The sequence below is a fragment of the Garra rufa genome, chromosome 19, assembly GCF_049309525.1.
Source record: "Garra rufa chromosome 19, GarRuf1.0, whole genome shotgun sequence".
Classification (NCBI taxonomy): Eukaryota; Metazoa; Chordata; class Actinopteri; order Cypriniformes; family Cyprinidae; genus Garra; species Garra rufa.
This window is the reverse complement of record NC_133379.1, coordinates 12,413,753-12,436,871: the sequence shown is the minus strand read 5'-3', so window position 1 is coordinate 12,436,871 and position 23,119 is coordinate 12,413,753. Positions and strand designations below refer to the sequence as shown.

The 23,119-nt window shown below is 35.3% G+C and overlaps 1 protein-coding gene across 1 annotated transcript in view; it reads left to right on the top strand.

Annotated features, from left to right (window-relative positions):
- Window positions 1–23,119, top strand: part of fstl4 (follistatin-like 4) — a 264,025-nt gene that overhangs the window by 84,015 nt on the left and 156,891 nt on the right. The window contains exon 4 of the mRNA XM_073824962.1: window positions 2,978–3,205. Within this exon, the coding sequence (XP_073681063.1) occupies window positions 2,978–3,205 (228 nt within the window). The remainder of the gene's footprint in view (window positions 1–2,977; window positions 3,206–23,119) is intronic.

Below are 23,119 nucleotides of genomic sequence, written 5' to 3'. Positions count from 1 at the left end.
CAAATCTAATGAATCAATGATTCAGTAACAACTTCAGACTTTGACTTGCTGCCACCTACTGGTGGTTTCAGTTTCATATTTTAAAGTACACTGTAAAAAATTTGCTGTAGTTCTGCAGCTGGTTGCCAGTAACTTACTGTAGATTTTTAATTTATGTTATTTACTGGCAACAGTTTGTTCAAAGTTAAATGAACATTAAACATTAACAAGTCTTTGTCTTTACAGAATAAAACTATAAAATAACAACCTACTGCAAAGCATTCTGGGAACCAGAAACCTTCATCAACCTTTTTCTGTTTTTTTCTGTTAAACTGTTAACTGTTGCCAGTAAATAGCATAAATTTAAATCTACAGTAAGTTACTGGCAACCAGCTGCCAGTAATACTGTAATTTCTACAGATTTTGTTTACAGTGTAGGCTATAAATTGAGTCATTTAAATAATTTAAATTTCTATTTTCAAAACTTTATATTTAAAACATTAATCTCATAACATTGTTATTATGAGATGCATTAATGCCACCTTGAGTCACGTCAAAAAAATCTGTAAATATTCCATATTTAAGATTTTTTAAATATTGCAAAGATAAATTGTTGATGCTGATTTAATTTGACTGGTAACTTATTTGTCCTGATTGTATCTCATTATTTTAATTGAATTTTTGGTTTTAATTTTTAATTTATTTTTTGCTAAAAGTTGATAAATCTAACTTTTGGGGCACAAAAGATGACACATTAATAAAGTAAAAAAAAAAAAAAAACAATTCTGATTTTGATTTCTGTCATTTTTCCTTACTAGTGCTCCTTAAAAGAAATGTACTGTAAGTATGTACGTGTAAGTGTAAGTGTAGAGACTGCAATGTTACCTTTTAAAAACAGCAAACATTTTTGCAAACAGACTTTTGAATTTTGGCCATTTCGACCACTGATTATAAGTGGACCTCAGAGAACACTATAAAATATCACAATAGTTATTTTTTCTCTTATATGACATATTCATTTAGTGATGCTACCTGGGTCATGAGTTCTCAGCAGTTGCAGAGCAGTAGTTTTATGCCTGTTGCCGTGTAATCTGTACCAGTCGACACATTCTACTGCCTGATATTGCGGATCGTCGTAACATGACTTAACTGCATGTAGTATACAGAGCAGGCGACTGTGATCCAGGTTTGATGCCACTCCAGCGCTCTCAGTCAGCGGTCAGGAATTAAATGTGAATAATTTCTTGCCTACTAGCTGTTGCCCGAAGAAAGTACTAAAACTGGCATGGACAATGCACTTGCCCAAAATCCGGCGCGTGACTCCAGCAGGAGTTTTCTCCTACTGCGCTCCTGCGGCTCTGGAAAGAGCATCCAGACCTCAGCAGCTCCTTCAGTGCCAACTCAGGGAATCATCAGGGGGCGAGTTTTTAGGCTCGGCTGGACAAACTTTAACATGCTATTTGGAATAGAGTAAACCAATGGGTGCCCAAACTGACTTACAAACATGCTGTTCTGTCTTGGTTTTACAACGTTAATGATTGAAAAGATAGCAACTCAAGTTAGTTTTAATAATGTGAGATCAAAAGAGGATATTCAGAGAAAAAAAGTGATGGGATTTGATTTTCTTATTTGTTATTGTTGTTTAAATGTAACTTCCACAGTTGGACGTTTTGCTCTACAATCTAAACTGCACACATACACAGCCCAAAAGTCTTACTTATTAAAAAAACACGTCTAAAAAACATAGACACATACAAATGTGCACTTTCAGTATGGGTGTGTATAGTCCACTTAGCATTCCCTTACCAAAAAGAAGTATGCTTCAAGTTTATTTTATTAAGTACGCTTAAGTAAAGTTCAAGTACTGTATATTTGTAAGTATACTTTATGTAGTAAGTATAAAAATATCAGTGTACTAGTAGTAGACTTTTGAGTGTACTATTTCAGTACTCATTGGGACTAAATTGGCCCAATTTCTAGTAAATAAAAGTATACTTTAAGTATAAAAGTATTACACTTTGAGTGTACAATTAGTTTACAGTGTGTGCTGCAAGTATACTAAAAGTGAACCTTTATACTGATAGTTTACTAATTAAATACATTTTTATGCATTTTTAGTACACTTTGAAGTATAGTCTTAGTAAACTACTATACTGCAAGTATACTTGTAAGTTGCCTTTAAGTGAACTTTACATCATATTTTAAGTATACTATGTCCCTATTTAGGTATGCATTTGTATATATTTTGTTATATGAAAATCTGAACATACAAAACATCAAAATAAAAAAACAGGTTATCTGTTTGTAAACAAAAATTCTAGCTTCATGCATTTTTTTATAAACACTTGAATGTAGGTAAGTTTCATAAAAAAAAACAAAAAAAAACAACAACATTTTGAACAGAAAGACTGTTCATGTTAATCAAAACACAGATGGAGTTGATAGGTTGACATTTGATTCCATAACATTACACAGTTTTCCATATCTATTGTTTTGAAGGTGTTTTATGTCTGACGATTGTGTTAGATTACATGTAGAAACATCTGTTGTTTCGGTTTCTTCTTCACTTGTATTTTGGAAATTCTGTTCAGAAGATATATAACAATGAATACGCAGATACTTTTACTTATTTTAAGCAAACTGCACTTAATTTAGTTGTTTTGCACCTGTAAACAAGACTGCATATCTCATGTCATTTTGCTGGTCTAGTAAATGCAGCTTAATTTACAAATTTTTAGATATTTTGCCTTTTTTTGCAGTGCATTACAGTATATAGTAAGATAACTTACTCTTAACCAGTTAACAGGTTTTTACCGTAGCAATTTTACAGTCTTTTTCTGTTAAATCTTGATCATTTTTTACAGTGCATGGTGAATTAATCTTCCAGGTTTTGATGTCATGCCTGCAGCATGCATGCTTTATGACAGGTTTATGAAAGCAAAGAGGGATTGATGACGTTGTTTCAGTGATTTTAAAGCTTACCTTTTTCTCTCTGCAGATGAGGGTCCATGCAGGAGGACATACTGTGGCCGGGGTCGGGAGTGTGTGGTCAGGGAGGTAACAGGCCATGCCGAGTGTGTGTGTCAGGAAAGGTGCCACACTTCATTTGTGCCCGTGTGTGGCTCTGATGGACGTTTTTATGAGAACCACTGCGAGCTCTACCGCACCGCTTGCCTGCAGCGCAGGAGAATTTATGTGGTCCACAGCAAAGACTGCTTTTTCAAAGGTAAGATGCATGTTCCTAATTGTGCTGCAAACACGAGTGTTCAGTGTTTCTGTGTGTCTTGTACTGATGGTCAATTCATCTGATATAAAATGTAATTTTTTAAAGATGACTGAAAATACAGATAATGGTGAAATTACAACGAATAAGTAACCAATCACAGCCACGGTACTGGGTACTTTTTGGTCATTTTTGGATGAGCTTTTTCCTCATCCTCTCCAATCAAAATGCTTGCTATGGATGCGAAAAAGTAGAAAATTGAACCTTATCTGAATTTTTAACGAAGAAACGAAAGTTTTGGAGGCAAATGCAAATGTGATTGACACAACATGAGGTCGTATTTGTTTTTTAACATGCAAAAATTTCGGACAAGAATTTGGACTTTACAAAGACCTTACCTCCTAAATTTAATAAAATTTTTGTAGTTTTCCCATTATTGTTTTTAAAAGTATCTTTTAAATTTCTTTAAAAAGTGAAGCTCAAAAAATACATTTATTTTATATTTTCTTTGTAAATGAAAAAAAGTGTCCTGCATTTTCAAGTCACTACAGAAACAGTGTATGTTTTAGTCCATTGGCTGAGACTACACCCCTACATTTATGATCAGGACATGTTTCTGTGTCCCTCTCTCTCATAGCTGCAAGGTGTGAATAGATAGGCCCCATAATTTTGGAGTAAATATGTTCAAAAGTCTGAAAATCTTAAGGAATGTAACTTTAAGGAACATCACTGCCAAACGCATTTTTTTTTTATCTGCAATTAAGCACACTTTTTTGGGAGTTATTCCATAAAATTTAGTTTTTATATGTGTACAACTGTTTAGAACTGTGCTAGCTAACCATGTGCTGACCAACATCTTTGAGCTAGGTTCAAAAGTATCTAAAATTGTCATCTTTGTTTTTGGGTGTTATCCCATTAGCTTGTTTGTTATAATTGTTTCAGTAGTGACAAAAGGTAACACATAATCCTATATTTGGCGGAAATAAACTACATTTTAGTGCAGTTATCCAATTTTTTGTATTTTATTATGTTTTAGTAGTGTTTTAGTATGCAAGATAAAATTCAGTAATGTGATGTGGTCGCTACCGAAGCATCACTGTCACCACCAACAATTTGCTGTCTACTATGTGAGAATTATCAACTAAGATGTTATGATAGTTTTTGGTTTAATGTATATTCAAACTAGTGAATCCTTAAGTTTGAAAGCAGTATGATGAACTTTTTCCCTTTTACAATGAAAAATTGAATTAAAAACACAAAAAATCTCATTAATTACACTTGAAATATTGTTTAAAATACAAAAATAGCACAAAAAATGTATATTTACAATCTACATGTAAGCAAAATCTTAAAAGGTCAATATAACCTACCTAATTGAATTATTATGCTTGTGTTTTTGTACTAAAAACGTGTACCTTGGATATTATACAATTTGCATACATACACTATTTCCACAACGCTTCCAGCTCTAACTTTGGACCAATTCTGTAAAAAAAAAAAAGGCCCATATAGAGCGATATTGCACAGCCATGAGCATGATATTGAGTTTGTACAACAGTTTGACGGCACAAATAAGCAAAGAAATAATAAATAACCACTGAGTGTCATAAAAAAAGATCATTTTGTGTGCAGAGCTGCTTCCTTCCACCTCAGAATTAAATCACAAGTTGAGATGCAGATCATTCAGGCAAATCTGATGATATATCAATATTTCATGGATTCAGTGCTTTCGTAGACACAAGGGGCTGCTGGATGTATTTTAAAAGATGTTTTAACAGTTTAAGTGTGACGGATTGGATTTGGATCTCACAACTGCTGTTGTATTATAAACACATTAAGTTACGAAGTTTTGATTTCCATTTGTATTTCTAACCCAAATTACTATATTACTGTTGCTAAAGCATGTTTATTGTGAAACTGACACGGATACTGATGCTAAACACATAGACATTTTAAAAGATGCACTGTTTGTCAACATGCATAATATTTGTTGCCTATATAGTGAATGTAAACAAAGATAAACAAAATTATATTTGCGAGGATCAGTCATGCCAGCAAGTTAAAGGGGCAGTTCCCCCAAAAATGAGAATTCTGTCATTTACTCACCCTTAAGTTGCTCCAAGCTGTATTAGTTTCCTGTTTCACAAAAGAAGATATTTTAAAGAATATGGGTAGCCATTGACTCCAACACCATGAAAAAAATTAAATAAATACTATGGAAGTTAATGGCTATCGTCAACTGTTTGGTTACCAACATTCTTCAAAATATCTTCTTTTGTGTTCAACAGAAGAAAGAAACTATGAAATACAGTTTTGAAACAACATGAGGGTGAATAAGCAATGCTTTCATTTGCGGGTGAACTATCACTTTAACATCATGCCCAGTTCTGTTTCAAGTAACTCAGCACTGCTGTGTTTAGCCGATACTGTAACATCACAAACCATATTTATGTCAGGTGTTTATCTCTAGACAGCACATAAGATGTGAGTTGTATCCATTTACAGTTTGTGATCTGTAGTGGTATCATGTAGGAATATGCCTTGTGATAAGACGGTCAAGGTTTATGGCCTCTGACTAAATGAAGGTCATTCTAAAGCACAAGAAGCACTTGACAATGTTCCACCTCATAAATAATAATAAAGCGCAGTGCCTTTGTGCACAGCTGAGGCGTGTGGTCTGAAGAGATCCTGCCGTTTGAGCTATAAAATATTTCACATCAAGTAGAGAAAGAATAACTTCGACAAACTGCACCTTTAATCCACTTTAGAGAAAGCAGGGAGTTCGCAAGGAACGCCATGCTGAATGTCACGGTGTATACCAACATGTGTAAACTGAGGGAAGGAAGTCTTAGGTGTATATTTGTGGAGGAATTTACACATCGTGCCATGTGTCACGACTGGTTTTTAATCCAGAAGGTTAAATTGCATTTTCTGCTCATACACAGACATGAAATGAAGTTTATAGCTCACAGCTCAGGAGATTAACAGAGTTCTTGGTTACATCTTAGTAGTTTACTGTTTTTATTCTTGTCTGTATATTTAAGTCACTTTTAAAGTCCTCAGACATGCAGGTAACACTTTAGTTTATAGGGACCAATTTTCACTATTAACTAGTTGCTTATTAGCATGCATTTTACTAGCATATTGGATGTTTATTATTACTTACAAAGCACATATTAATGTCTTATTCTGCATGAGCATATTTTAGGTCCCTTAATCCTCCCTTTGCATAAACTTAACAGCTACCTTAGGGGTGAGCGGGGCACAACCTAATGCGGGGTTAATTGTAACACATGTGGCTCAAATATTTCCCCACACGCTAGCATAACCAAATTTACGGTATTTACTAGTTGCCATAGCAACACTATGCAGAGAAAAAAGAGCGCCAAAATTCAAAAGCATTTTGAAGATATCGCTGAATATTTATTTTACCATAGTAAAAGTACATTTCTGGCTGAAGTCAACTTTTCGTTTCAGTTTTTAGTATTCATTTAAAATTAGACAAAACTGCTATAATTTTAATCTCCAATTTGTTATTTATCAGTTTAGATAGTTTATTAATGCTTGGCAAACCAGCAGAAGAGACTAACCTGTTTTAAACTCCGGTGGCGCAGATGGGGAATGTTGTAACACTGTGTGACAATATGCCCTGCTGTTATTAAACTATGCTATTCTATGACATTAGCGATGCAATTTACACTACTTACTTCTAAGGATTTTGATAAGAAACCACAAGAAACAGGTGAATAAAGGCTGTCAATCAATGTTTAATGTTCAGAAGTTATTATTTTAAGAAATGTAAAGCATTTAGGCTGGTTTATGTGTGTGGTGTTCTATCAGAGCTGTGTGTGGAGGGAGGGGAGTGTTTTTCTGAATGTCTAAATGTGTCTAATTTATTTGTCCACATTGTTTTGAACTACTGTACAGCTGTGTGTTGCGATCAGGGCCGTTCAAAGCATTGTTGCGATGTGTTCATTGTCAAACTCCAAAATTAGATAATTTTTATTTAAAAAAAAAAAAAAAAACGTCATTATTTTATTTGAAAAAGTTAACACATGTATTTTACTGACAACATATTTTAGTTTGTTGTGTATATTTTTTCATTCGATCGGATAACATTTTAAGCTGTCATATGGTCGTGTTACAACGTGCCCCTCAGATGTTACAATGTACCCCACCTACGGGGCATGTTGTCACGTTTCGCTTCCTTTCTTTTGAGGTAAATAACGAAAAACGTATACACTGTAAATATGAAACAAAGCGATATATTTGTACTAGACAAGTGTGGAAATAATGTGGATAAAAATTGTACTCTGAACCCCAAGTGGATTTACATAAACCGCAAAATTCAAAAAGTGTTAGGTTGTGCCCCGCTCTCCCCTACTAACTTTTAATAATCAGCAAATTAGGAGTTTATTGAGACAAAAGTCTTAGTTAATAGTTAATAGTGAGAATTGGTCCTTAAAATTAAGTGTGAACAACATAAAATGATCGAAAGTCAATTCAAATATTTGACCTTTGCAGCACAGTTTGAGACATTGTTGAGATCACAGGGAACAGCTGAGATTCACAATTTGTTCATTTGGACACTTTCTGAAGAAACAATCAATATATTAATAATTAATAAGATCTTATTTGTTGTTTTTTTTTCTTTCCTTTGGGAACTGCTTTGTGGGGATTTTTGGCTATGAAGTACTTCCATCACAGTACATTACCACAACTATTGAGATTTAAAAGAATGGTACAGCCTGCAGCAACAAATAAACACAACAAAAAACACTGACTATAAAACTAAAGAAAAAAAGCTTTCACTTTCAGTCTTTTTAGTACTTTAAACAGCCAGTACATGCAATAAGTAAAACAGTTACCACACAATACAAATATTAAAACAAAAAAATATATATAGTATAGATATTCTTTTTTTATAAAAATCATTGAATGCTACCCTAAAAAGTAGTTTTTTGATAGTGACATTAAACAGCAAGATTGTTCCGGTATAACATGTCTAATGGAGCTCAAATAAACAGAGAATAGGAACTGTTCTCATGCGCTGTCTCATTTATTTTTTTAACACCATATGTGATATTTTCTCACACACATACATCTGATTATCTCTCAGCATGAGAAAACGTCTGTATTTTGTCTTTTAGTTTAGTTGTCTTGTTTCTAGCCAAAAGATTTAAAAAAAATCTTAAATCAAGAAGGATTTTCTAGAAAAGTAAAAATTATTTTTTTGTTTTCAGAAAAAAACTAGTCGAAATTAAGTTTTTTTCGAGTTTTTGCTTAGAACTAACTACCAATGGGGTAAGCAAAGAAATTTTATTTCAAACAGAAAACAAGATTATTTTGCTTACCCCATTGACAGATTATTTAGCTTGTTTCAAGAAAAAATGCACTTCATTTTGACTTGTTTCTGAAAACAACAAGTAAACAAAAAAACATTTTTGCACTGTGTGGACTTTGTACAGCTGTGTGCCCACATCAACATATCTCCCGCATGAGAAGAGTTTCTTTTAAGGAGGAATCGTGTGGTCTCAATTTTTTTATTGTGATAAATTGCTTTATCGTGAATGAAAAACAGCTGTTGACCAATTAGAATCAAGGACTGGAACTAACCATTTTATGAAGGTAATTACTGCAGGAATTAAGGAGTTTTATTATCTGTGGAACTAGAGCCTTCGTAATCTCTGATGTATCGTGTAATTAGGCATCTTTAAAGGCCTTACTGATGCTTGTGAGCTGGACATCCTTCTCTCTGTTGATGCCTGTGATTAATCAGAAAGACTCCTCGGGTCACTGTTCAGCTCAACTTTGATCCCAACACTGTCTCTTACAACATACGAACAGCAGCAACAACACACTGCATTGGAGAGACGTCTTTCATCTCTGCAGGCCGCCGGAGTGCCACAACAAAGCGTGAGAGCGTTTGACTGATGCCTGGCGCGCAGTGGGACGCCACTGCAGCTGGGAGAAACTTGAGCGTGTCCACCATCAAAAGACCAAAAGGTGTACAAATGAATCTCTGGTGGGTGGAGGGATGCTGGGAGGTATTTTTGCAGTGTCAATGACAGAACTCCTAATGATCCCCTTCAGCTCGTGAAGACTTGTTTTTGGGATGTATGAAGTCACGTGTACATTCAGTACACAAATGCTTTCACAGTGAACTACAGAATCCGCATTGTGTTCACTGAAGTTGTTTTTTACAGATCCCAAGTTAGCCCAGATCCAATATAATTGGGTATTGTGGATGTTTATATATATTTAATCACCAATTTATCTCTGTATACTGGTGAGAACCTATGCATTCCTAATTAAGTACTAATTAAATAAGTGCTTTTGTCTGTGTAGTGTATGGCCACATACACACTGCAGCTAAATGTGGTTTTATTTAAACGTTTAGTGCATAATCCTGTTTTGTATACACATAGATCAGTCATTTATAGAAGTGACAATGTATTCTACAAATGAATTGACTATTAAAAAAATGCAGGTAGTGGCAATCGCATTTGCAGAAATTCTACACATTGTAGAAGCGAATTGAACAGCCAGCTGTTAATGATGCATTTAAATGTGTATCAGAGACGTGGAACAATGTACGATTTGACTCATTAATATTGCCAGGTCCTGCTATAAAAACAGCAAATAGGAACAAGCCCATAATAAACTCAAATGTGTTATCTTGAAAATAGGCCACATGCTAAAATATTACAACTTGCACCTGTTTATTTTATTAACTCCATAAAATGGATCTTTTTATGAGCCAAGCCCAAACAACAAGCCTAAAGATGCGTAATAATAATAAGTGGACATGGCAACCCTTTCATCAGTGCACTTGCATCCAAGTGAGTGACTTTCCAAACATAAACAAAATACACCAGCTCTGTTGACGGTGGTTACATTAAAATCACTGAATATAATGAGTCTTCCGTTACTGTAATATTACTTAATATTACATAAAATGGCAAATAAAGTCGCCTTTAAAGTTGTCCAAATGAAGTTTTTAGCAATGCATATTACTAATCAAAAATTAACTTTTGATATATTTGTGTTAAAAAAGCAGGCACAAGCTAGCTGTTAATGATGTATTTAAAGGCGTATCAGAGACGTGGAACAATGTACGATTTGACTCATTAATGTTGCCAGGTCCTGCTATGAAAAAAGCAAATAGGAACAAGCCCATAATAAATTCAAATTGAAATGTGTTATCTTGAAAATAAGCTACATACTAAAATATCACAACCTGCACCTGCCCTTTTTTATTAACTTCATAAAATGGATCGTTTTATGAGCCAAACCCAAAGATGCGCAAGAATAACAAGTTTACATGGCAACCCTTTCATAAGAGCTCTTGAAGCGAGTGACTTTCCAAACTTAATCAAAGCACTCTGGCTCTGTTGACGGTGGTTTCATTAAAATCTCTGAATATAATGAGTCTTCTGTAACTGTAATATCACTTTGGTCAAAAATGACAGATAAAATCGTCTTTAAAGTTGTCCAAATTAAGTTCTTAGCAATGCCTATTACTAATCAAAAATTAACTTTTTATATATTTATGTTAAAAAAAACGGCACAAGCTAGCAGTTAATGATGTATTTAAATGTGTGTCTGAGACATGGAATAATGTACAATTTGAGTCATTATTGTTGCCAGGTCCTGCTATAAAAACAGCAAATAGGAAAAAGCCCATAATAAACTTAAATCAAAATGTGTTATCTTGAAAATAAGCCACATACTGAAATATCACAACTTGCACCTGCCTATTTTATTAACTACATAAAATGGATCGTTTTATGAGCCGAGCCCAAAGATGTGCAATAATAATAAGTGGACATGGCAACCCTTTCATAAGAGCACTTGCTTCCAAGCGAGTAACTTTCCAAACTTAAACAAAACACACCGGCTCTGTTGACGGTGGTTTCATTAAAATTGCTGAATATAATGAGTCTTCTGTCACTTTAATATTACTTCGGTCAAAAATGGCAGATAAAGTCACCTTTAAATTTGTCTAAATTAAGTTCTTAGCTATGCATATTATTAATCAAAAATTTACGTTTGATATATTTATGTTATAAAAAGCAGACACAAGCTAGCTGTTAATGGTGTATTTAAATGCATATCTGAGACATGGAACAATGTACGATTTGACTCATTAATGTTGCCAGGTCCTGCTATAATACAGCAAATAGGAAAAAGCCCATAATAAACTAAAGTTGAAATGTGTTATCTTGAAAATAAGCCACATACTAAAATATCACAACTTGCACCTGCCTATTTTATTATCTCCATAAAAGGGATATTTTGTGAGCCAAGACCAAACAACAAGCCCAAAGATGCATAAAAATAATAAGTGGACATGGCAACCCATTCATAAGAGCACTCGCTTCCAAGCGAGCAACCATTCAAACATAAAAAAAAAAAAAAAAAACACCAGCTCTGTTGACGGTGGTTACATTAAAATAACTGAATATAATGAGTCTTCTTTAGCTGTAATATTACTTTGGTCAAAAATGGCAGATAAATTGCCTTTAAAGTTGTCCAAATGAAGTTTTTAGCAATGCATATTACTAATCAAAAATTTACTTTTGATATATTTGTGTTAAAAAAGCAGACACAAGCTAGCTGTTAATGATGTATTTAAATGTGTAACAGAGATGTGGAACAATGTACGATTTGACTCATTAATGTTGCCAGGTCCTGCTATAACAACAGCAAATAGGAACAAGTCCATAATAAATTCAAATCGAAATGTGTTATCTTGAAAATAAGCCACATACTAAAATATCACAACCTGCACCTGCCTATTTTATTAACTCCATAAAATAGATCGTTTTATGAGCTGAGCCCAAACAACAAGCCCAAAGAAGCATAATAATAATAAGTGGACATGGCAACCCTTTCATAAGAGCACTTGCTTCCAAGCGAGCAACCTTCCAAACTTAAAACACACTGGCTCTGCTGACGGTGGTTTCATTAAAATGGCTAAATATAATGAGTCTTCTGTCACTGTAATTTTACTTTGGTCAAAAATGGCAGATACCAAATGCGCAAAATGGTAAAACACTGCTATGGTGTCAATCAGGGGTGCATTTCACAAGCTACTGCTGCATGTTCCATTGTTACCAATAGAGTTCAATGGAACTTGTGATCATAATTATGTAATGATGCGTTTGAGAAATGCACCCCAGGGCAATTTTGAGAGGGAGTTCTGATCCGTACACACAAAAAACTAGAATTCACTCATTTATTTAAATTCCATTGTCATTCATGAAACTTTCCAGTGTGTGCATGACATATATATGCACCAGTTTGTTTTTTGTTTTTTTCTTCCGATTTCCCAGATGGTTTTATAAAACTCAGTACTGTAATGTAAACACTAAAGTACCCCATTATGCTTTTAAAAGGTTCTTATTTTTCTTCGGAAGTCTCTTATAATATCAAAGGTCAAATTTTTTTTCACAATATCTGAATCGGTTTGTTCAAGGATCCAGTCTTTCTAAAGTATTTGCTGTTTAAGAGGGTTAAAGCTGTGCACTGGGTTACCGCTATAACAACACAAAATTATAGGTTTTCACTTGATAGAACATTGCATTGAACTTTGCAAGATTTGAGAAGCAGTTGTCAGTAAATGAAAAAATATAAAAATTTATTTCTGTAAATATGTTACTTATTTACTTTTTATGGAAGAAAATATATTATGTTACATTACGTCACTTTAAAAATGGCCATCAAACATCATAGTGTCACTTCAGTAAATATATGTTAGCATTGTGCGCTGATTTTTCCCAGCTTTTTTCTTTTAAGTAATATCCAGGTGCAGTGCATGCTAAACTTTAATTTGTTTTTGTTTTTATTATTAATGAGCCTAAAAGCATCTCTATCCTTCTTTCACGATGGTGAATAAACAGGTCGTATGGCCACTTCATTAACTTTATTGCTCCCACGAGATTCATTACATTAAAGTATTTGCTATTTGAAATGGATGCCACGTTCTACTTATAAACGTCCCCTATTTCTGCATAAGTCCCTTGCCTCATAAACATCACTCTCCATTGCAAGAGACTGGAGAAAGCTCAAATGTGATATGCATGCACTAGAGTGGACCCACATTGCATTTCATCAATAGTGTTTGCCAAGACAAGCGTCATGGTTAATGTTTTCAAGAAATCTGCTCATTATCATATTTATGCATATTCAAATTTCAAATGACAACAATCCAATGAAATTTATGTGCAGTATGTGCCTTTTTCTCCACATATGGTGCTGAGCTGTATTGTCAATTGAACAAGCAGAGCAGAACAGAAAGTAATCGCTCACATTTAGACCTGTTCCACACGATTTTATGGCATCAGAAGACTTGCTATACAGAACATGAAGTGTAGGGACTACTTTTACGATACTCTTTAAATCATTTGTGGAGTTTTAACAGCAGTGTTGTGGTGGGTGGGACAATATCTCACACTACATCTTTACCTGCTGTTAAAAGATAAATGCCTGAACCTGCTGCATAAAGCCTATGCTGTATAATTTAGAAGCTTTCTGGGAGATAGAAATAGAGATGATCAGTTCACATGCTGCTTGAACTGAGGCGTCTACGGCGATCTGTCACAACACATTAAAGAGTGACAAAACCACATTGTCATTTGTATTTTGTGTTAAAATTGACAGCTGAGACTTATTAGAAGTAACAAAGCTAAAGCCTGTTGCAGGTATTGAATGGCAGGTGCTACAAATAATGTTTACGCATCAACAGAATAAAGAACAGCATAAACTGGATTGATCTTCAGATTTTAGAATCCATATCAGTATCGAATAAACAGAGAAATCAATATTGTTAATCCAGCACTATCGTCACACAGCTGAGATGTTTACTAGTAGTTTATTTACGTTATGTCAGGAAATAGACACTGAGACAGTCAAAACTTGCCATTAGAAAGGTGATAATTCAATGTAACCCATATGAGTTAAAGCAAAATGAGTTAGAAGTCGCAACGTTCTGTTTTAAGATATGGTCGATAATGCGGAAAAACAATGAAAAAATCGAATTTTCTTTTTTTTTTTTTTTAGCTAATTCCAAAGAACAGACATTCAAAAATAATCTCCCAAAGTTTCGTAGTCCAGAAAATTGAGTAAAGGTATTTAAATAACTTATAAGTTAACTTAAAGTTTTACTAAATTCGCTGGAAATGAACATTGCTTTTCTCAACTCCTCTCGTCACTTCTGAGCATTTCCCTAAATTTCGGGTATCCCCTGAAACGTCACTATCTCTGTATAAAACCAATCAAAAAGCTTAGTAATGTACACAAACAGTGACATAAATGCTAATCATTTGTCAGTTTCGACTGACTGGCACACGATTTGTCCAGCCATCCTTCTGCTCAAGATTGGCTAAGGCTAGTCAGTGATTTTTTTGGGGGGGATCTGAAGACGTGTCATCCTCAGATGAAAGCGACAGTGATGTAAAAGTTCCTTTGGATGCAGGAATGGAGCATGAATTTGTCACCCCTGTGGAAGAGGATCACAACGATGATGAAAACATTGAACAGCCTGTAAATGATTTTGGGGAAGTTAATAGGGTCATGTCTAGTTGTGAAGCAGAGTTTGTGATCAAGATGACAAGTTAGTCAAAATACGTGCCTTTTGCTGTAAAGGTTGTAAATTCAACAATGGAGAGCCGTGTTTTCTGTCATTTGATGACAGACACGCTTTCTGTCTGTGACTGCCTGTACGCGCAGTTTTTTTTCTTCAAATAAATACTTTAAAATAATTTGAGCTTCAGCCTGGTTTAATAGCATTTCTATATATATATATATATATATATATATATATATATAATGGTCAAATTAAGCTGTAAAATAAATAGTTTATCCCTTTAAATGCAATTTGATTTTGAAAGATATCACCAAAAAACGGGCAAAGGAACTTTTTCGCGATTTTCTCAGGTTTTTAATTGGAAAAAGAAAGCAGACGACCATCATTCAGAGGGGTATATCTTTAAAACCATTCAAGGTTGAATAGGATATCAGTTTAAAGCTTACGATCCTCTTTCCATTGATATCAAAATCTCAATTTTGAATTTGGGTCACTGTGACTCATTTTGCTGGATCAGGTCACATATATTGATGCATGTAGGTTGGTTCAGTGATGCTAATTTAGATATTACAGTGTGAAATATCAGCTCCTGTCTGCTTTTTGCAGCTCCACCTACTCAGGAAACTTCAACCGCTCTTGAGTCACTGATGTTAGCGCTTGCCACACTTGTGGGTTCTGGCCTAATTAGTAAAGGAAACATGCATGTGAAGAATTAGCATATAAATCAAAAGGACAAATTAGGACAACTGTTTTATATTAGGCTTTGTTGTATACTAGCCTCTAGTTGCTTGCATAAAGGAAGGCCAAGCCTGAAGGGCCAAACAGAGCATGCTCAGTTCAGACTGCCGCTTTCAACAATCAGCTCCAAAACAAACTAATCTCCTCTGAAAGCGCATCCTCACATCCGCTTTAGAGACTTTGACAGTGCTTGTATAATACGTTTATCTCTCTCTATGCCTCTCACTCATGATGTATCGGTCTGGGGTTTCAAGTGATGGCTTTCACCCAAATGAGCTCTAATACTTCAGTTCCCAGCTATTTAATTTGAAACGCTAAATTACAATTTTGAACGGTGAAATTAAAATGCTATTTTTAACCGGAAAGGGGAAATTGTAACTTTTGGGATTTGTTTTTACATTAATCTTTAACTGGCAGTGAAACGTCTGTTACCAGTATGCCATTGAACGTCATTAGGTTCGTGAGGAACATTGCGTTGCTCAGATGTTCCTCTGTCACCATGCTCTCCTCTCTGTCTTATTGAAGTTTTCCCTTACAAGACCTCAGACAAAGAGTGAGTGACGCACTAGTTGTCAACCGGCAGGAGTCTAGAGCGTATAAATGAACGTGGATAGCAGCTCAGATCATTTGACCAAAAAATTCTAATGACTAATGTATGACTTCTGGTAAAAGAACTTATTTTGCCAAATTTTTGATTTTTTTTTCTGCTTTTTTATGAGGAACAACTGATTTGTATTTTTTCTTTCCTACACTGAAAAAAAAAAATGCTAACATAAAAGCAGTAACATCTAAATGAATTGGTTTTGTTAAAAAAATAATAATAATAAAAAAAGAAGCCAAAAATGTTTACATGATGTGGCACTTAATTGATTTAATTGCATATTAATTTTAAATGTGCAATTACACCAAATGTGCACCAAATGTTAAATGTGCAATTATATTTTGATTTAGCAAAGAAAAAGTAAATATTGAATTTATTTTTTATTTTGTTTGGAAATGATACTCTAAATATGAAACTAAAAGCACCACTAGATTGTGGCAAATCACTGTCTTAATTAAAGAATCATTAATTCAACTGATTTGAGTTTTTAGATTTGAGATTTTAGTTCAAACAGCTGATTCGTTCAGCAACAAAACAAGTGAACAAGTCACTGAATCATTGGTTCACTTGATTAGTTCAAAACCGCAGATTCATTCAGTAACAAATCACAGCTGTGTGTTGCTTAGGGACTCACAGTTTTTTTGGAGCTATTTATGTTTGCGAAAAACAAACAATACTGACAATATTGTGTCTAAAACAGTATTAACTTCCTGTTTATTGAATCGTTATATAAAATCAAAACCACATTTAAGGTCATACAGATATTTAGGAAAATTGCAGCACTCTTGCTTGCGATATTGCAACACTATATCATATGATATAAATACAAGACACAAACCCATACAGGGACAATTTGCCCTAGTTTAGAGCATATAACTGAATTCTGACAGGCTCTATCACACAATCAGTTGCCTTGCATCATGTTCATCTGCAAATGCATCAATATAAGATGATGCACAGATCTGGGCAGCTGAATTAAATGCCTTGATAATTTTAATGATAATTAATTAAACCAAATTAACACAATAAATCGACAGTCTTAATTAAAAAAAGAAAGAAAAAAAGTTATTTAACATAACTGAATCGACCTACTTACATGGATTTTTTTTTTTTTTTTACCCACAAACTCATTTTAATGAGATAAAGCAGGTAAAAAAAGCTCTTTGAGGTGACAATTGCAGGTTTCCACTTTTTACAGTCTAATAGGTTTGTGCTTGATCCCAGTTTTGGGTTTGTTTACATTACTGTACAGTATGAGTCATTTATAGGCTATAGTGCATCACATAAAGAACATATGCTATTGTTCTATGTGTCACAGGCATCTCATAAATGTTGTTTCTTTATGAGTCTGACAGTTGCATATGAGCGCCTTCGCTCCTCTAGTCATTTGACTTGCCAAATTGTCAGTTGTGTGATCAAACACAAAAGGTGAACGCATATGGCAAGATGAGCAGGAAAGTCGAAAAGTCTGAGCATACTAAACAGTAGATTCCTGGCAGCCTTTGAATTCAATTACACGTTCAGAGAGAGTAAATTATGAACACTTGAGATGTTGCTTTGTGCTAGATGGCAGTCTGTTAAAGTCATTGCATACTTGACTGCCCGAGTCATTTGTAAGTGACCCTTTCTATGGTAGCAAATAAACCTCTCGCTCTCGCTGTCCATCATTTCTGAAGGATTTAACTATGCTGTCAGACCGTCCTCCAGAGCCGGGGGTTTTTAGCACAGATCCAGCGGTTGTGAGCAGATAATGAGGAATCAGGTTGTATAGTGAGAGCTGTCACACATAAAAGAGAAAATAGCTCATACTTATCCGCAGTCTAGTTCAGCATCAAACCAGCATTAACCTTGCACTAGTATTGTGCTTCAAATCTATAGTCGTGGCCAAAAGTTTTGAGAATTACATAAATATTGGAAATTGGAAAAGTTGCTGCTTAAGTTTTTATAATAGCAATTTGCATATACTCCAGAATGTTATGAAGAGTGATCAGACAAATTGCATAGTCCTTCTTTGCCATGAAAATTAACTTAATCCCGAGAAAAAAAAAAAAAAAAAAAAAAAACTTTCCACTGCATTTCATTACTGTCATTTAAGGACCCGCTGAGATCATTTCAGTAATCGTCTTGTTAACTCAGGTGAGAATGTTGATGAACACAAGGCTGGAGATCATTATGTCAGGCTGATTGGGTTAGAATGGCAGACTTGACATGTTAAAAGGAGGGTGATGCTTGAAATCATTGTTCTTCCATTGTTAACCATGGTGACCTGCAAAGAAACGCGTGCAGCCATCATTGCATTGCATAAAAATGGCTTCACAGGCAAGGATATTGTGACTACTAAGATTGCACCTAAATCAACAATTTATAGGATCATCAAGAACTTCAAGGAAAGAGGTTCAATTCTTGTTAAGAAGGCTTCAGGGCGTCCAAGAAAGTCCAGCAAGTGCCAGGATCGTCTCCTAAAGAGGATTCAGCTGCGGGATCGGAGTGCCACCAGTGCAGAGCTTGCTCAGGAATGGCAGCAGGCAGGTGTGAGCGCATCTGAACGCACAGTGAGGCCAAGACTTTTTGAAGATGGCCTGGTGTCAAGAAGGGCAGCAAAGAAGCCACTTCTCTCCAAAAAAAAAAAAAAAAAAACATCAGGGACAGATTGATCTTCTGCAAAAAGTATGGCGAATGGACTGCTGAGGACTGGGGCAAAGTCATATTCTCCGATGAAGCCTCTTTCCGATTGTTTGGGGCATCTGGAAAAAGGCTTGTCCGGAGAAGAAAAGGTGAGCGCTACCATCAGTCCTGTGTCATGCCAACAGTAAAGCATCCTGAGACCATTCATGTGTGGGGTTGCTTCTCATCCAAGGGACTGGGCTCACTCACAATTTTGCCCAAAAACACAGCCATGAATAAAGAATGGTACCAAAACACCCTCCAACAGCAACTTCTTCCAACAATCCAACAACAGTTTGGTGAAGAACAATGCATTTTCCAGCACGATGGAGCACCGTGCCATAAGGCAAAAGTGATAACTAAGTGGCTCGGGGACCAAAATGTTGAAATTTTGGGTCCATGGCCTGGAAACTCCACAGATCTTAATCCCATTGAGAACTTGTGGTCAATCCTCAAGAGGCGAGTGGACAAACAAAAACCCACTAATTCTGACAAACTCCAAGAAGTGATTATGAAAGAATGGGTTGCTATCAGTCAGGATTTGGCCCAGAAGTTGATTGAGAGCATGCCCAGTCGAATTGCAGAGGTCCTGAAAAAGAAGGGCCAACACTGCAAATGCTGACTCTTTGCATAAATGTCATTTAATTGTTGATAAAAGCCTTTGAAACGTATGAAGTGCTTGTAATTATATTTCAGTACATCACAGAAACAAAAACAACTGAAACAAAGATCTAAAAGCAGTTGAGCAGCAAACTTTGTGAAAACTAATATTTGTGTCATTCTCAAAACTTTTGGCCATGACTGTATATATATATCTATATATATATATAATAAATTAAATAAATAAATAAACTGTATCTGTAGATAATATAAAATGAAATGAAAGGCCACTTCAGTGACTTAAATAGAGACACTTTGATGGCTGTTTAGCACTCTTGAATACACTTTTAAAAAATGCACTTTGTAATCATTTGCAATTAAAAGTTTTGCTTTAAAGTACATTTTGCATAATTATTTTTGAATATTTTGTCATGCTAAAGTAAGTACACTTATTTTAATGTGTTGACTAACATACTAAAGCAAAAACATCTTGTTCGATTTGTTCACTGCATTAGGTCAGAATAAGAGAGCAAACATTTTTCTAATGAACATCTTGCTCAAGTATTGTGGGACACTTCAGCACTTCCAGTAGAAGAGCTTGAGATGGTTGGGTGGCTCTGCCTTCACAAAAGATCACAGAAGGCCCTGTGTACATTTGGACATGGCAATGCTGTTTCACGAGTCACTTCCTCTGTCCGCTGCTGCATGTCTGACCTTGTAACATTACTGCTCAGTGACACGTTAGCTGTCAGATTAAATACTTCCACTCGGCCAATCCAGACGTTTGTGTGTGGCGAGAGGCCACTACATTTTAAATGTCCAGTGAGTGGTGCTAAAAGTGAATTCAGTTTTATCCAAAACAGATGAATATGAATCTGGCATCATTTTATTATGTCAGTTGTATGTATCATGGCAGTTCAGAAATTAAATCTCGGTTGAGTTAAAAGTTTAATGCTCTATTGCATCTGAAAATAATGTGAACAAAATCAAATGTGGCATATAATGCATTTATCTTGCTCTTTGAGCTCTCTTAACATGACTCATGTTTCACGGGATTTGTACCAGAATGATTCATATTGCAAGTGCAGTGCTGTACCAGGTGCACTACTAAGCAAGTTTACTATGTCAAATGGAGCTGGTTATGTGATGCAACGTCCAAACTGAAAACTGAACTGACATAGAAAAGAAAAAAATATTGAATAAAGTCATAACTTTTTAAAATTATGATTGAACCACTGATGTCACATGGACTAATTTAACAATTTCCTTACTACCTTTGGGCTTTGATTGTGCTAGTTGTGTTGCTGTCTGTGCAGGGCCAGAAAGCTCTAAGATTTCATCAAAAAATATCTGTGTTCCTAATGTATGTTCTGAATACACAAATTAATATATCTTACATGGTTGGAATGTCATGAGGGTGAATAATGAATTTATTTTCATTTTTGGGTGAACTATCCCTTCAATCGGTAATCTGTCATCATAATCCTTATCTTCGAGTAAAGGAAGAAAAAATGTTGGTGTTGTACTGCCACCAGTGTTCCAGCCAGATTTTTATAGTTTCTTGGTACGTTTGTAACTGGGTAATACTTTATTTTAAGATGGCCTTGTTACACATTTTACATTCAATTCAATTCAATTCAATTCAGTTGAATTCTGTACAGCAATACTTAGGTCGGTGGCATCTGATTATTTGTTAATCTAGCCACTATGCTAAATAAAAACCTTGGATTGTGTTTTTTTTTTTCTTTTTTTTCCCAATGAGTTGGTGGATATGCTCGGCTCTAGTAGCTTTTAAAGCCCGTCTATAGCTGGACATACTGTTTTTTCATGCAATTCTAAAAACTTCCATGTTTTTCTCCTATAATAAATAATAAATAAACAGACTATTTTATTGTTATGTATATTTTAGACAAGATTGTCAGCATGGGCTGTTTTGCTCGATTTCACCAATCATTGTGTCTCCAGTCAACACGGTGGTGTTTTGTTGCTGAATTATTCAGTGCTTTTAATTCAATCGGTTTAATGATTCAGTAAGCCATTCATAAAGAGGACTGCTAAACTATCAACTGCTTGCACATTTTTTTAAACAGATTTCTCTGGCAGAAATAGCAAGAGTAGTATACTAGTATGTGGTTCTGAAATCAACAAGTCACTTGTGTCATTCCTGAATTATTACCTTGAATGAGTGAATCAATGATGATTTGCTGGCACCTGCACCAGCAACATAAATGCATTCATGGTATCTCTGAGCTGCACTGAACATTCTGTGTAAATGCATCGCCAATTCAGATGCAGCTTCTGTGCCACTTCTGCACTGCAAAGGTGGATTCTGTTGATTGATTTAATTTGAATGATATCAGTCTTTTAGTGCCTTATTATTTAAATTGCATGCATACAATTTACAAAAATGTAGAAAAATAGAACATTTTGCATTGTACTTACAAAATGTTGCTTTGTATTTACAAAAATACAAAAATGTAACCATAAGGTAAAAAATGCCCAGAGAAATCAGTTTAAAAGGTAAATATTGCTCCTAAGTTGAAAAGTTCATTTCTGTCACTGATATATTTTTCAACTTTCACCCTGGTTTCAATGTGTTTTCCTTGTAGGTGTTATAGAAATGGCTGTCCTAATGTTGTGTGTCTGTGTGCATCATAAAGCTATTGTCTGCCTTGTGAGACTGTCGTAATTGGTCCACCATATCTAGTTTGGTTTGCACTCTCCACATGACACTCTCCTCAAACAGTGAGAGATCTTCACAGCGTGCTAATGCCTTCCGCAGAGAGAAGAGTTGCCTCACCATTCCTGTCATCCGTCCCTATGGGCCCAGCCAGAAAAATTAGCACTAATACCTGGTGACATTGTGCTCTGTGTGCTCATTAGCAGGGGGCAGCGTTTCAATCACACTCTCCGTCTGAGCATGTGCTCGACAGAATGCTTAAAACAGCCTTCCTCTGCCAAGCCGACTAACACGGTCTCGGGGAGGTTTTGTTTTGTTGCTTCCTGCGCTCCGGTGACTTTCAGACATGCTGCTGAACGTCTGGATGCTGCATCTCCTCCCTGTGATGCTGCTGTGATGCAGAGCACATGCTGCAATGTGTTATGTGTTTTTCTGATGAAAGTAATTAAGCGTTTGTGGTTATTTCATTTGTCCCAGTTACAGTATTTAACTGAGATTAGCATTCATATTTCCTGAGAGTGTGTTCAGCTCACATACTGATCGGGTATCGCACATGTTGCCTACATTAAAGCCCCCTTTGTGGAGACTGATAAACAAACACACAAATATATGTTCAGTATACAGGTGCATCTCAATAAATTAGAATGTTGTGGAAAAGTTTATTTATTTCAGGAAATCAACTCAAATTGTGAAACTCGTGTATTAAATAAATTCAATGCACACAGACTGAAGTAGTTTAAGTCTTTGGTTCTTTTAATTGGGATGATTTGGCTCACATTTTACAAAAATGAACCAAATCTCAACAAATTAGAATACGGTGACATGCCAATCAGCTAATCAAGACAAAAGATCTGCAAAGTTTTTCTGAGCCTTCAAAATGGTCTCTCAGTTTGGTTCACTAGGCTACACAATCATGGGGAAGACTGCTGATCTGACAGTTGTCCAGAAGACGACCATTGACACCCTTCACAAGGAGGGTAAGCCACAAACATTCATTGCCAAAGGAGCTGGCTGTTCACAGAGTGCTGTATCCAAGCATGTTAA